Raw genomic sequence first — 14,809 nt, 5'->3', positions numbered from 1 at the left:
ACACATATTTCATATTTCCTGCATTACAGATATTTGCATCTAATTATACAGAATGGCCAGATTAAATTTAATACCTCCATTGCACTTATATAAACTAAACCTCTATCCTCCATGTGAAAATTATAAAGTATTTTACATATTTAAATGAACAACAGCAGACAAGATGACCTTTATAATCATCATTATAAGAAACACAATTACAAGTGATTCAAGACATATGGAAAACTTAATTATGCTAAACCAGACTGTTTTCCAATATTTTCAATCCTGACAAGAATTGATGTCTAAAATGAAAATTCATTACACGTTTTAGTTATAGGAAATGCTTAGCAGAACTTAGATTTTATGTGTTACTAAATACTACAGATACTATTTACCAAAAAAAGGCAATTCCATAACACAACAACCCCTCAACTACTTACAATTAAATATTATTTAACAGAGATGTTATTAAAAAATGAGTTTACATATTTTATATAGATTTTGTGGAAGCATGACACAGAACAAAAACCATCAGTCTCGACAGCAATTCAAAATGCAGTGACTACCATTAGAGAATTGTAAGACCAAAAGATGTATATGGGTGTACTTAACTTGAAAGATTCCAAGTGCTTCAAAAATGACCCAAGAACATGAGAATCAGGCTCACAATCAATGAAATGCAGACAAGCACACAATATGCATAACAGTACAAGTCCAAGCAAATGCAAAAATACCAATTTTTCAAATGAAACAGCAGAGAGAATACTGATGAGCAGAGCGCAATTACTCATGCTATATTTGGCCATGACAACACAAAAGGAGCTCTGCAAGGTTGGGTTTCTTGGGTTTTTTTTTTTTTGTTGTTATTTTTTCCTTTCCTTTTCTTACATTGTTCTGGCTTCACATGCTGCCTGACAGCAGGCAAAGCGCTACTTTGGAGCACCAGTTGAACGTCAGCTCAGAATAAAGGATGCGACCAGCTGCAGTGCCAGCCCCATTCCTGCATCTCCTCCAAGGGTTTTATACTTTGTTTGAAAGCTAAATAGAGTGAACACTGCCTAAATCTGACAAGATCACTCTTCAAGTAGCAATGACGTTAGACATAAGCAATAAGCCGTTCCATTTCGCCACTCCCCTGAATGACAACAAGCCTTTCATATAGGTGTGACATGGGGAACGTAATGACCTCGCACAAATTAGAAGTGGATATACAATGAGACTCTGAACAGCTTCTTCCTCATGGAAGACCATCTGTTACACGCTATGTGGTTCTCCTTTAATGATTTATTTAAACAGAAGCAATCAAAAGGTTCAGCTTTTCAGTTAAGGATCAGATAATCACTCAGATGCAGGATGAACTGTGGAAACAGTATGGAAAACCTGTTTGGTGCAAAAATAAACAGCACTGAAGAAAAAAAATTAAAATCACCACTATCCGCTCCACACCAACCCGCCCCCCCCCCCCCCCCCAAAAAAAAGGGGGGGGGCGCAGAAAAACAAACCAAAAACACAGTAAAGCAAAACATGGCATCATTTTTATCATGTCATAGGCAGATACCCTATTGATAGTTTAAGAAATAATTAAATGTGGTATAAAGTTTCTAATAATCTTTAGACATTTTCAAGAAGCATTACAAAAACCAATTAGGAAGATAAATAGAGAAGCTTTTGTGTAACCGCTATTGTTAAAATTTAAACTCAAAAAAAAAAGGTTTCCCAGTGGGAAGCACATTGTATGTGCTTCTGTTATAAGACTTCTAATGTTGAATCTACCAAATAAAAAGAGTGGTTTTAAAAGATAAAAAATAATGCTTCACAGTAAATGGCCATAAATAGTTTGATATATCACATCTTATACAATTGTATATGAAGCACAGAAGCTGCTTTTCATAAATATTTCAGTATGCAAACCCAGTATTACTTTAAGCAGCACCACTAGTGGTTTTTCTGCAGTCCACATGATATTAAGCTTCAGGTTAATTAATTACATCCTTTGTAATGGCCAAATATGCAGCTTTTTGAACAATGACTGTAAAAACACTAGGGGAATTTATGTTATTCTTCAAAGTACATTCTGAATATATCTTATTCTTAAGTAGTTAAGTGAAACATTTTTTTTAAAAGGCAAATTTTTAAAAATGGACTTAGGTTTCTCTTCTGTCAGAAGACAAAAAGCTGTAAGATATTCTGTGCAAGCATGCAGAGTATGTGTATCGAAGAGAAAAACTGAGTGTGAAAAAAAATTCCAGCTTCCTAAGAAACCCTTCTGCTACATTTAATCCATTATTTAATAAATATATCTGTTCAATTCCAGAAAGCTTCACTCTACAAAGCCATCTGATAAGAGCTTTAGGACTTAACAAGCAACTTCTAAGACAATAAAACTCAGTTATGTCAATGAGAGTTGAGCAGTAGAAACTAAAGCATCAGTCTCCAAACAATAGTTTTAAAAAGGGGACTAAAAAGCTATTTTGATGTGCAGGTAGCCTTTATTTTATATTTCCTCTAGAAATTAATTCAGTATAGAAATTGTACTTAAGATGACTTGGCAAGTACAACCCAGTAATTAGATTGCGAAATACAGTCCTCCCCAGTTTTGTGCGTGCATACATCATTTAGCAGGAGACGCTCTCCCAAAAGTGTAATAGGGGCCAAAAATGGCTGAGTGCAGCCAGGAAAGGAATTCAGCAAATGAGGCAGGAAAACCTGCCCATCAGTATTGGTAATGAGGAAACCGAGACAAGAGTGTAGGTTTCATTTGCAGCCTTGGGTTACAAATGCCAATCAACCCGAGCCAGGATTTATAAGTGTAATCCAGCAGCTTGGCAGACAGGCATGTAATTAAGCTTCACTTGTCTGGAACATGGGTTTGGTTGTTTTGGGCTGCAAAGCCGTTCTCTGCCTCACTGTAACAGAACCTTCTGACTTTATAAGGCAGGTCTGCTCAACAGTAAAGCTCAAAACCTTCAGCGATTTTCCCAGAACCGTTATGTCTTCGGCTACAGAAATACTTGCAGTCTAGAAGAATGTAAAGCTCACACAAAATATATCACTTGATCTCAAATCTGTTTATTGCAAGTGACTAGGTTCAATCCCGATTGATTCTAGAGCATCAGTTGGGAAACAGTTTCACCACCCTTTCAGGTAAAATTGCATGACCTCTGAGTCTCTGGCTTTTCTATCTGTCAAATGGCCATAACAGCTGGTCACTTTTATAGAACTGTTCTGATGCCCTCATAAGAAACTTATCATCTAAAGGACAAATTAGTACTATTCATCCTAAAATGGTAATACATTGTGTTACTTGTTGATGCTCCCATTATCCAATGGGAAAAACTTATTTTTGAGAATCTCTAGAAATATGAAAGGATTTTTGCCAAATCTCCTTTATAGGGAACATTGATAGCTCTCAGCACAGTAAGCCAAGCCTGATTTTTGCACTACATCTGCAATATCTTTTATACTTGGGCAGCTGGCACAAAGTGAGAAAATTCATTAACATGCTAATGATGTGTCCTATTTAAAATTCCAGCTCTGATTATTGTGTGATTAAGTCTCTTCCCTTGACGCCTGCTTCCTTATATCTGCATTACTGTGAGAAATCAACAATTATAAATGAAGTAAAAAAAAAATAGGTGACCAATCTATACACAAAAGACAAACACACACATATTCTAGCATTTCAAATTTTTTTTTGATGTTTTCTAGACATAGCAGTATTATCTTCAGTTATTAATAAAAAAAAAAAATCTCAGAATAAGTTTTCAAGAAGTTCACAGGCACAAAAGGTTACAACAGTTCAAGGGCCAGATGATGTAGAAATAGCAATGTGTAGGAATGTCTGTGCACAAAAAAACGCAGCGGAAGTATAAGATTAAGCCCTGGAAACAATACGAAAGCAAAAATTAGATGAGACAACAGCACCAGTCAATCTGATTACCTTTCCTGAAGAAAAATGAAGCAGGTCCTTTCTACAGTGAAAGACATTTAAACCATTGACTTATTTCAACCAGCATAAGCCTTCAAAGATGAGAAGACTACTTCCTCTGCATTACTTTCAATAACCTATGTTTAGTTTATAGACAGATACCTATTCCATGAAGAGTTGAGCCAAAGCATAACACAACTGAATCACAGGTACATCCCAACCACATGCCAGGACACAGATCAGCCAGTCTAGCCCCGATTATTTTTGCTGTTTAACTTAGCATGGCTAATTTGGCCTGAAGGGCTCCCTAATGAACACTGGGCAGACAGCTAGTAACAACGCCAGAAGACAGTAACATCTTCAGCTAGTAGAGTTAGATGGAAAAAGGATTTCCCTCCCTGGCTCATAGCTATAGAGGGAGAAGCCAGACTAACCAAGAACAGCTGCACCAAGCCATGGTACCAACCACTCATGCTGATTTTACCCATGGCACAGAGCAGCTCAGTCTGTGCTACACTACCAGTACAAGGAACAGAAGCACCTGAGGAGTCGTTTTCCTGCCACTCTACAATCTCCCCAAAATATTACACTGTCACAAAACAAATGGGTCAACACAACCCCCATCACAGGCCCCCCACCCCTGCGGCACCCCTCGTGCTGATGCTGGTGCTCCCACTGCACACTGGTGGCTCTCATGGGTACGCTAACGCTCAGCTTACATCAAGCTTCTGGTCAGCACTGAGCTGGCATTTGGGATGGGGCAGGAACAAAAGGAAAAGGTAAAACTGCCCTTCTCACCAGGAACACAGATTTTACTGGTGTAAATGAACCACAAAACCTGAGGCCAGGCAGTAAGTCAGCTTGGCTACCCCAGCTCAAATCACACCTTTCACAGTGCAGACAAAGTCAATACATTATCTCCAGTTCTTTTAAACAACAGCAAAATCAAACAGTAACAAAATCAAATTCCAATTGTTTATGCTTTATTCTCCAAACATAAGAGTACAGTACAAAATAACAACTGGTTCATAAAAGTGGATGCCATTTTCAAGGCACAATCTATATGCTATTTTTCCAGAAGGTATCAGAAGGCTTATATTCAGTTAAATGCGTTGGTAGTAAACTCATGCTCGTGTTCTCAAACCTAAGTGAGTTTCCATTTGTTAAAGGAGAAAATGGTACAGATCACATACAAGCGGAGCATGGACGATGAAAAGGGAAAAATCTCAGATTTCATTTTGTGTATCTCTGACTAGTGTGTGCTTGATAGAGTTTTATTTTACACACGGGTAAATTTCTCCTTACGCCTACAGAATTACAATAAATTAAAAGAAGAATCCACACAGTAAACACTCAGTGTTTTGCAATTTACTGTCATAAATTGTAGGACAGGAGAGGTCAAGCCAAGAAGACATCTCATTACAGTTAGATAAATGCAAAGGGGAAAAAAAGAGTCTACGAACTGCTACCAATTCTGTTGCTTCAGCAACAGTCTTGCACAGGTTTTGTTTAAAACCCTACTGAAGAAAAACACAAATGAGAAGTGCATGTGCATTGTAGGAAGTTAAATTGTCCTAGAAACAAAGCAGCAACAAAATGGACAGATTAGGTCAGAACCCTCTTCAATTCACTTGTAAATCCAAGCAATGAGGATGTGTTACCCAATGTGCGTTTGAATCACATGGCTTCGGTAATAGTGCACCACTCTGAGGAATCATTTCTTAAAATTTTTAACCACCTAGCAGATAAGAAAGTTCTTATCTAGTAGAGTGTGTGTATATGTATTGCTCTATTAATCTTTAAATATTGTCTTAGATGTATTCCATTGCCTACAAAACTTTTTGTTTCTAAAATAGCTCTTGCCTTTCCACTTGCCTACGAAGAAACTTCATAAACTCTTAAAACAGAGGCACTTTCCTCTCTTCAACCTACCTACTGCTCATAAGATCCTGAAAAAGCAAAGACATTTCAAACCCTAGAGCAGGGGTGTCAAACTCATTTTCACCAGAGATCACATCAGTCCTCAAATTACATTTAAACAGTCCTAAAGTTACATTCGGCCCTTTGAAGGCAACCGTGAGGCTGGTGTGGTCCCCCGTGAAAATTAGTTTGACATCCCGGCCCTAGAGCTTTAAAATAGCTCTCAGATTTATACTTAGCTGTTTAGAGGTAACTATAGTAACTGTACATTTGTAGTCAATTAAGTGTTACTCAGCCTTTTCATTTAATCAAGCAGCAAGACCACTTTATCTGCCTAAATTCAGGAGGGGATAAAGAGGACAAAAGAATAAGCCAAGTCTAGCAATGACTTTGCTATTTTTTCATTTGTCAGTAGCTTTCCCAGTAATTACAAAGAACTTCCCCAATTCCACTGTGACACTACAACCCAAGCACACTGCTCACAGTTACATGTGAATTGAGCTTGGCAGGCTGCTTAAACCCCAACTCAAAACATAAATTTACAAAGAGAACCCTTGCCTTCAGAACATGCTGCCCATGCACCTCATACACTCAGACCCATCACCATTTATGTTACATATATACACTAAATATTTAGTTATATACTAAATATGTTCATATTGTCACAACCAACCACATCTACTGCTTCCACATGAAAGACTACATACATTTCTCTGTACGTGAATTCAGGCACAGCATCATCATCGCTATTACAAAAACAGGCTTAGAAAAAGAAAGTCTTTGAGAACTGGGCTAAGATAGATTCCAAAAAGCTGTATATTGTTGGGATATCCCATCTCCCACTGAGCCCCTCCCACCTCCAGTGGAAAGAGCCGACAGCATATTGCTTACCTAGGTTCTGGCCAAACCTTTCTCAGAAAAATCAGTATGCTTTGTGAAATGCAGGAAGGTTCATCAAAGCCAGCAGACTTTTAAGAGCTCATGACTGAGCAAAAGCTGTAACAGCCTGTGAACTACTTACCAAAGGCAGCCTCTCCTTGTTCAAGTTCTTGTTTCAGTCTGGTGTAATCATCTTTAATTCTCTCTAATTTTCGGACATTTCTGACACTCAGGAGCAACAGTTCTTTGAGAAGTCCTTCCAGCCCCTCCTTCTCTGACGTTAATGACCTTATTTCTTCTGTGAGATCCTTTGCAGTACCAAAATTACTTCCTGCATGTTTTGTGGGGGCAGGGAGAAGAGAGAAAAAAGAGACAATGAAGTAGACACTTGCAACACCAGTAGGTTACACAGCAAACAAAGGAAATTAAGCAATCATGCTTCCCAACAGCAACTGAAAGATCAATATGGAGGGGGATGAAAAAAATGCTTTGCAAGCATTCATTTCATTAATATACTATAAAAAGAATCACAATTGTAGCAGATTTAACCTTATACACACAGAAACAGTCTTTTTACATTATTGATACAATTCACATTTTTGGAGAAAACCTGTTTCTAAGGGTCCACACTTCAGAAAATATCATACTGTAACTCATTGATCGTTGCTGTGTGAACTGTCAGACCATTTCCTTGTTTTGGAGGGCACCTCAACTCACAGTGTCTTGAAATAGATGCTATCAATCTGCTAGACCCTGAAGTATTTCCTCCTTGAACAAAGTAACACTATGCTGTTGTTCATAACAAGCACCAGAAGGTAGTTTATAAATGACACGTTGCATTTCTTAAATGGCATGCACCCTATACAAAGACTACTAGGCAATGTTCTTCTGAGAAAATGTATTTAGAAGTCACAACTTTCCACTTCTGGCTCTCTGTGATGTGTGAAATCTCAGGGACAGAGAGAATACCTCAGTATCACCAGCCCACACTGCTCTGAAGTTTTTTTTAAATGTTTGGCCCCTCTGGACAGAGATCCAGAGACAAAAGTTCAATTTCCAAGCAGTTTACAGCGTAGCCTAGTAACATATGCCCATTTAACCTTTCTGTAAAATCCCTTTTTAAGAAGCTGGAGAACGCTCCATTACTTCACAGAGAGGCCTTAAGTATAAAGAGATGATGACATATGCTCAACTATGAAATTATTTTTAAGGAGCAGTAGAGTAACTATTATAATGCTACATTTATACAGCTGTACCTGTGTCTCTTCAATGATTCAGCTACTTGGATGGGGTGGGGAAAAAAAACCCAACACACCACACACACACAACACTACAAACCTCCCACATCAATCTAAAAAATACTCAAAAATAATTTCCATGTCAACTTGCTCAATACAAGTCAAAAGATCTCTAGTACAAGATCTAAACTCTAGCATCATCCTAATTTAGCAAAAATTTGGTGGTATGATCTAATAATTAAACTCATCTAGCAAGTAAAGGCACTCAGAATATTTAGCTTTGAAGGAAATATTAATGTAAAGCTCATCCAGTCACACATATGTCTCGTCAGCTGCTGAAATACGTGCAATGACTTTAGACTCCTGAAATAACTTTATAATACCACCAGCATTACTCAGATATAAAGGTGTTCTCTGGCTTTTGCTTCAGGAATATAATAAACTGTTGCTTATACACAACAGGTCAATTTAAAAGTTTATTTTAGAATATTAAGACATAATCCAAAACATCAAATCCACAGAGTTTCCTAAGTTGTGGCATTGCATCCTTTTTTATCTGGTGTCTCAAAAGCGTCAGTCACAAAGTCTCGAACAGGACTGGTTTGGTTGTTGCTCAGTTCCTTCAGGACAGGGGAGCAAGATCGGACCACAAGTATTTACACTGGTTGGCAGACAGCAAAGCCCCACCAGATGCTGGGAGCAGCTCCATCCATTGGAGTGTAAGAGCAAATGGGAACACTTCCCGCACAGAATCACCACCACTCTTCTGGAGGAAAAGTGCTGCTGCACACCCCAGGGGCTGGTTGAGGACAGGTGTGTGCCAACAGGAGACTGCACTTCCTTAAATTTTGGGAAAGCCTGTATCAAATAAATCAGGTTTGAAGACTGAACATTGCAAAGTTGGGTAGCCTTGTGTTTTTGGGAGGCTTTTTTTAAAAAAAAAAATTGTTTTGTCTTGTTTCTTTGTTTTTAATTTAGTCCCAAGGCTATGGTAGTTTCAGTCAACCCCTTTTCCTTACTTAAAGCTGGCTTCTTTTTTCAACTCTTAAAAAGAGACGACTCCCCTATTTCTAATCCTCAGCTAATATGCTCTTTGCCAGTTCCCTCTTACAAAGAATTATACAATTAAATAACCATGAATATGCTTTACAAATCGTAGGATCTTACAGCTTACCAGTGAATTTATTGGAAACAACAGCAAAAATTTTATTTTCTTCATCTGTCACACATTTCCCAAAGGGTAAAAAACAGCAACAAGATAAGCAAGACAAAATCACTTGGATAATGGTAGACATTCAGGTGCTTCTAAGGCAACAAGACTTAGATTAAACAGTGCGCTTTTACTTCAGCTGAACTCATCCTAAGCACCAACACACAAGAGCCTTAATAAAACATGAAGGCAAGAGATTCTTCATTAGAATCTGGAGCCTGCTCTTACATTTCACAAGACAGCAAGGAAAAAGCTATGATATCACACATGAAAGTTTAATATATATTGAATGGATCATAAGTCCCAGAAGTGAAGTTTATATCAAATGGAGACTATGAAGAAATGGCATCAGATACATGCCCAAAAGGCAAAACCGCCTGATGCAGCTGCCCATGACAGCAGAAATGTCTGGAAGTCTGCAGTGAAAATTCATGTACAAACAGTATAGACAAACTCTTGCACCACAAGTGCCATCAGTGAGCTTCTGACCTCAATCACAGCAACCAAAATAACTGCTTTCTAAATGCCAAAAGAAGGTTGGGTTTAAAATTAATATATAATCTCTAGCTGCCAGCATTAAAAAACATGCCCTCCTGGGGCTTTTTGTTTATTAACAAAGTCATATTGGACGCTGTAGAAACATTCTGAAGACACGTGTCAAAGTATTTTATTCTGCTGATATTCTGAAAATGTTAAAATTCCTCTTTTTGAGAATGAAATAATTATTTTGCCTAAGTAAACACTGTAACTGTTACTTTGTCAACCACTCAGAGCTATGTTTTCTTTAGCCATACCGCTGGGAGAGTTGGGTGACATTAGATATTAATACATGAGGTCAGTCCTATCTCTTCCCAGAAAACTCAAAAATCACTGAAGCTAATAGGACTGCTTACTCAGAAAATCTGTACAGAGACAACAAAACTAAGAAATTAATAGTCTAAGACCAAAGCTGATCTCCTGGTCTAAATCAAGTAATGAGACAGGGATTCTATGAAGGGGTCTGAAGGGTGAAATGCAACTTTTCCCATCCTCCTCCCTGACTCCCAGTGATGCAAAGTGGTACACCAAATGGGGAAACCCACAAGTTCAGAAAACTGTTTATAAGCATCCAGGCAAGAAAGTCTATTGCTCTGTTAGAACCTCAAATCTATTCTGTCTCAACTTGAATAAATACATGGAATCAGCAGTGCTTGATTAAAATGAGGGGGAGAGGAAGAATAATCACATGAAGTAAAGTTGAGTTTATAACAAACACTGAAACAGTTCACAGGAACTTGGCCAAACTGATTATACTTCTACAAGTACAACACTGAAAAGTCATATTTGCACTTTCCAGCTGATTTGAAGTATCCAGTGCTCTGAACAGGCTGAATAACATGCTTGCAGTACGCTGCCCTAAGGAGCTGAGTGTGTGTACTTAACTCTGAGGAGCTGAACCTTACTGCTACTTCAAAAGGCAGCAAAAAACAACCCAGTTTAAACTTCCTCCCTAATCTTGCCCTCTGGGGCTCTCCCCTTGTGTGCATCCTTCATAACCTGCTCCCTACAGATAGTGAAATTAGGTAAGCTCCAACAGCTTGATATGAAGGCCAAAAATACCAGCCAAATTAAACAAAACAACCCAAATTGGAAAATCAAATTAAAAATTATCCCCAAGTACAAAGTAGTTATATAATTGCTTTTATTCACCATAAACATAAGTAGTATATTTACCTTATTTTCCTCTCTTCCCAAAATTTTACTTGCATGGCTAAACACTACAGCTAAACAGTGCTCTGCATATCAAGCATATTTGCTATGTACATAGTTACAAGCCACAAACTCATGTCCATTATAACAGCTCATGGTCAGATTTTACTATACTGGGCAGATTGTTGCCCATTTAGTAGCCTATCCTGGTTTTGTTAAAAACAAGACCAGTTTCTCATTTAGTGAATTTTTCTTTCAGCTAAGTTCTTAGTAACTGCACTTTTCTGAAGTTGGATACATGTTTTGGTAGACATAGTAGTGGAATGAAAGGTCACTGATAAAATGCACATCCTGTGAGCAAGAAGGAATGAACTGAACAGGAGACTAAACCTGACCAACTAAGTATTCCATCCCATCCATGTGATACTTCATATAAAAGTGGGAGATCACAAGGGTCTCGGCTCTCTTTTCAACTATGGCCAGCATCTGGGAAAGACCGTATGTGCTGTCCCTGAGACCTGAGGCCTAGTGACAGACCCTGCATCCTTGAATCCAGTTCTAGTTTGCCGCAGAGTCCAACACAGGACTTCCAGGTGCCTGCCCTGCAGTTTCTGGAGCAGTGCTGAGGTTTGTTGGGGAATTCAAGATTGGTTTTGTATATTTTGTATTATTTTCTCTATTTTCTCAGTAGCATTAGTAAAACATTGTTAACTTTTTCCAACTTGCAAGTCCTCTCACTCTCTTTGCCCTCCTATTTCCTTGCCTTAGTGGGGAGGGGTAGGCTGAGAGAGGGGGGAAAGGAAAGGGTTAACAAAGCACTATTTTGATACCATTTGGCAGCAACAAATGCCTAAAAATACGGTTTGAAATCTGTCACATTTTATAAAAAACAAAAAATGTGTTGTTATTTAAGCTTTGTTAAATATTTCCCCTTCAAAATACAAGACAAAGCTAATGGCTCACAACTTTTTTACTCCCACTTTTTCTCATATTTATGCTAGAAATTACACATCCTTATAGTTTCCATTATTCATACGTGAAGCAGAGAGATACATCCCATACTTACTGAAACTATGTTCATTGTAGTACAAGCCAAAGGGCAATTTTTGCATAACAGTAAAGCATACATACTCGGCTTGGACACTAGCTTGAATGCAGGAAAGAACAGACGGTTCATCATTTATCATTATCTATAAGCTAATTCTTCACAGACTAACACTACCTTTAATAATACATAAGAAAGTGAAAATTTACATTTTAGCTTAGAGCATTTGCCACCATGGTATTTATCAATGGCACTGGAATTCAAGGCTGAAAATCCTCCACTCTGCAATAAATGATAATACAAACTGATCGCAACACCAGAAAATAAATTGAAGAAAATAAATATCACTCAGCTGCTCACAAAAAGCTAAACATGACAGAAATGTAAAATTTTGGAAGGACTGTCAGTGTGTTTGCATCTCTGAAGAACTGAATAGCAAGTGAGGGACAGTCTACCATCTCCTGAAACATTTTACAGAATTTCAGCATATGTGAATCACAATTATTGCTTTTAAGCAATAACAGGTGCCAACACTTTTATGAAGCATAATGCAAGTGAATGGTTGATGTGATCCTGAAAGGAATTCTCTACCACAGAAAGTCTCTTGTACCCAGACTGAATCAGTCACCACAGAGCAACCCAGGAATAAAAAAAAAAAAGTGGGGGGGGGGGGGGGCAGGGCAGAATAGGGGCCAAAAAATCCAAACAACAACAACAATTTAAATCAGTAATAAAAGCACAAAGGCTCGAGTGAAAATTATCATTGAGAAAAGGAAAAAAAACAAACAAACCACCACTGAAGAAAAAGGCAGAGGTTTGGAAGATGGCAATTCAGCTATACTGAGAACACAACCTGTTCCAAGGAGCAATAGCTACTGGTGACTGCTGGGCCTCCAGATGCTGTCAAGCGCCTGCACTGTAGGTGACAAGTACAGTCCGGGAGCACATTAGTCCCAGCAATTTCCTATGTGCATTGGCCAATAAATGGTTGTTACAAGTTACATATCATTCTCTTTCCGCACGGTAAAGAATGCCCAACTGGAAAGTGACTCCCAGGCTCAAGGGTCACCCAACAGCACCGACACGTATGCAAACTGGCTTCCCTACATAATCACTTTTCCCTCCCTCATAGCTCCCATTTACCTTATGCCTTTCAGTCTCTGGATCTCTGACATCTCCCTCGTCTCCTGCCTTTTTCTCCACTCACTACTTCTACCAGTGATGAGGAGGGTTATGCAGAGGGTAGGGAAGCACCCCAGACCTGATCTCCATGATCTTGAGGGATGCATGAAATCATCAGCCCATTTTTTACCAACAAAGCCAGGAAAGAACACCAGAGAAGGATCAGGGAGGGAAATACTCATGCTGTCTAGGTTTAGACACCAAAAGTGCATGCACTGAGGTTCAGAGGTTTGTCACCTTGGCTCCCTGGACAGTCAGTGAAAAGGTGGGCATCACTCTCCCTTTCCACAGATTGCACAGGGGTTTTATTATGTCCCTGCCAGACCAGAGCACAGCTTTTCCAAGGGGCAAGGCACCTTCCCTTCACAGCTCTCTCCATCTAACATTTCTCCTTCGAGCAAAAAACCCCAGAAAAGGAACTGCCAAAGAGATTGCTTGACCCTCTCTCCCACTCCAGGAATGGTCTAGGTACGGGGAGAAGAGGAGTAAGTTGTTACATGACTGGCTGACTTCTGCAACAAAAGCAATGATTTTCTGCTGTCTGGTCACATACCATGCTGAAACTTCAGCTACAACAAATTATCCTTGAAGTTCGCTGAAAGCCAGTAACATTCAGCAGTCTCATTTAGAAATGAGATAAAAAGACACATTGCATAGCTGTCTGCAGCCTGCGTGACTGTTTGGAGGTTGGTTTGCGGGGGCTCACTGGCATTATTTTTAAAATTAGTTAACAGGCTTGCTAAAAAGCACATCACTTGCAGCAATACGTGGTAGTAAATTTTATTTCACAGAGCATAAAGTGCCTTTTGTGGGAAGACACCCCAATACACAGCATTATATGCTGGAACCAGACATTGCAATACAGGCATGAAGAAGAATTAATCTCATTATGCCTCTGAGCCATCAACCCAGACTGCTGCTTAAAACAAGAATCTGAAAGTGGAGAAGCAGCCATGTCATCTGACAAGACACAAGCCTCTATCAGATCCAATTTATCACAAACTAAGCCTTCATAAGAAGGCACAAAGAGGCATTGGTATTTTTGCCTCTAAGACCAGCCGAGTTCTCTAACTGTTACCAAACAACAGTACTCACATGCAGAAAGGATTTAAAAAAAAAAAAACTAAAAAATAAAAACAAACAAGCAAGCCATAAGCACCATTCCATTCCAATGAAAGGCAAATTACAAGTTCCGTGTAGCATGTCTGGGGAAGATCTCAACATCATGTCAAGACCTTTATGCCCGTACAAATTTGTCCATGAAATGACAGAATACAGTACAGGCACCTTCCACCCCAACTGCTCTGACCCTTCTCCATCAGTCTCATTCCCAACAGGAACACATAGCACCAAAACTGGAAGGCTGGAGCCTTTTTGTTTACAGTTGCTTTCTGAGGCTGCAGAACTTGCCCTAACTCAGCATCAACGAGCAGGCAAAGAGACAGCAGTCTCAGCATCAAATTTTCTGAAAATACACTATCTAGTATTTAAGTCATGCTATTTATAAACTACAATTCTAGACTGACAGAAGGACAAAACCCTTTTCATTGTACTGCTGGAAATCATTCTGCAAGAGCATTTTCAACCAGCTCCCATTTCCAGGTATCTAATGAAACAGAGATAGAGCTAATTTTAGGACACTAACACAGGACCTCTTACTGGTCTTACTCGTTTAGACACTTTTAAGATCAGAATTTAATTTTTTTTAACGTCTTCCAACTCACATCATGCTAACT

At 38.8% G+C, this 14,809-nt stretch overlaps 1 protein-coding gene across 1 annotated transcript in view; it reads right to left on the bottom strand.

Annotated features, from left to right (window-relative positions):
• The window catches only part of DISC1 (DISC1 scaffold protein), a 204,028-nt gene that overhangs the window by 96,444 nt on the left and 92,775 nt on the right, over nt 1–14,809 (bottom strand). The window contains exon 9 of the mRNA XM_065057750.1: nt 6,852–7,040. Coding sequence (XP_064913822.1) covers nt 6,852–7,040 — 189 coding nt within the window. The remainder of the gene's footprint in view (nt 1–6,851; nt 7,041–14,809) is intronic.

Source organism: Columba livia, chromosome 3 (assembly GCF_036013475.1).
Source record: "Columba livia isolate bColLiv1 breed racing homer chromosome 3, bColLiv1.pat.W.v2, whole genome shotgun sequence".
NCBI lineage: Eukaryota > Metazoa > Chordata > Aves > Columbiformes > Columbidae > Columba > Columba livia.
This window is presented reverse-complemented; position numbering and strand designations above follow the sequence as displayed.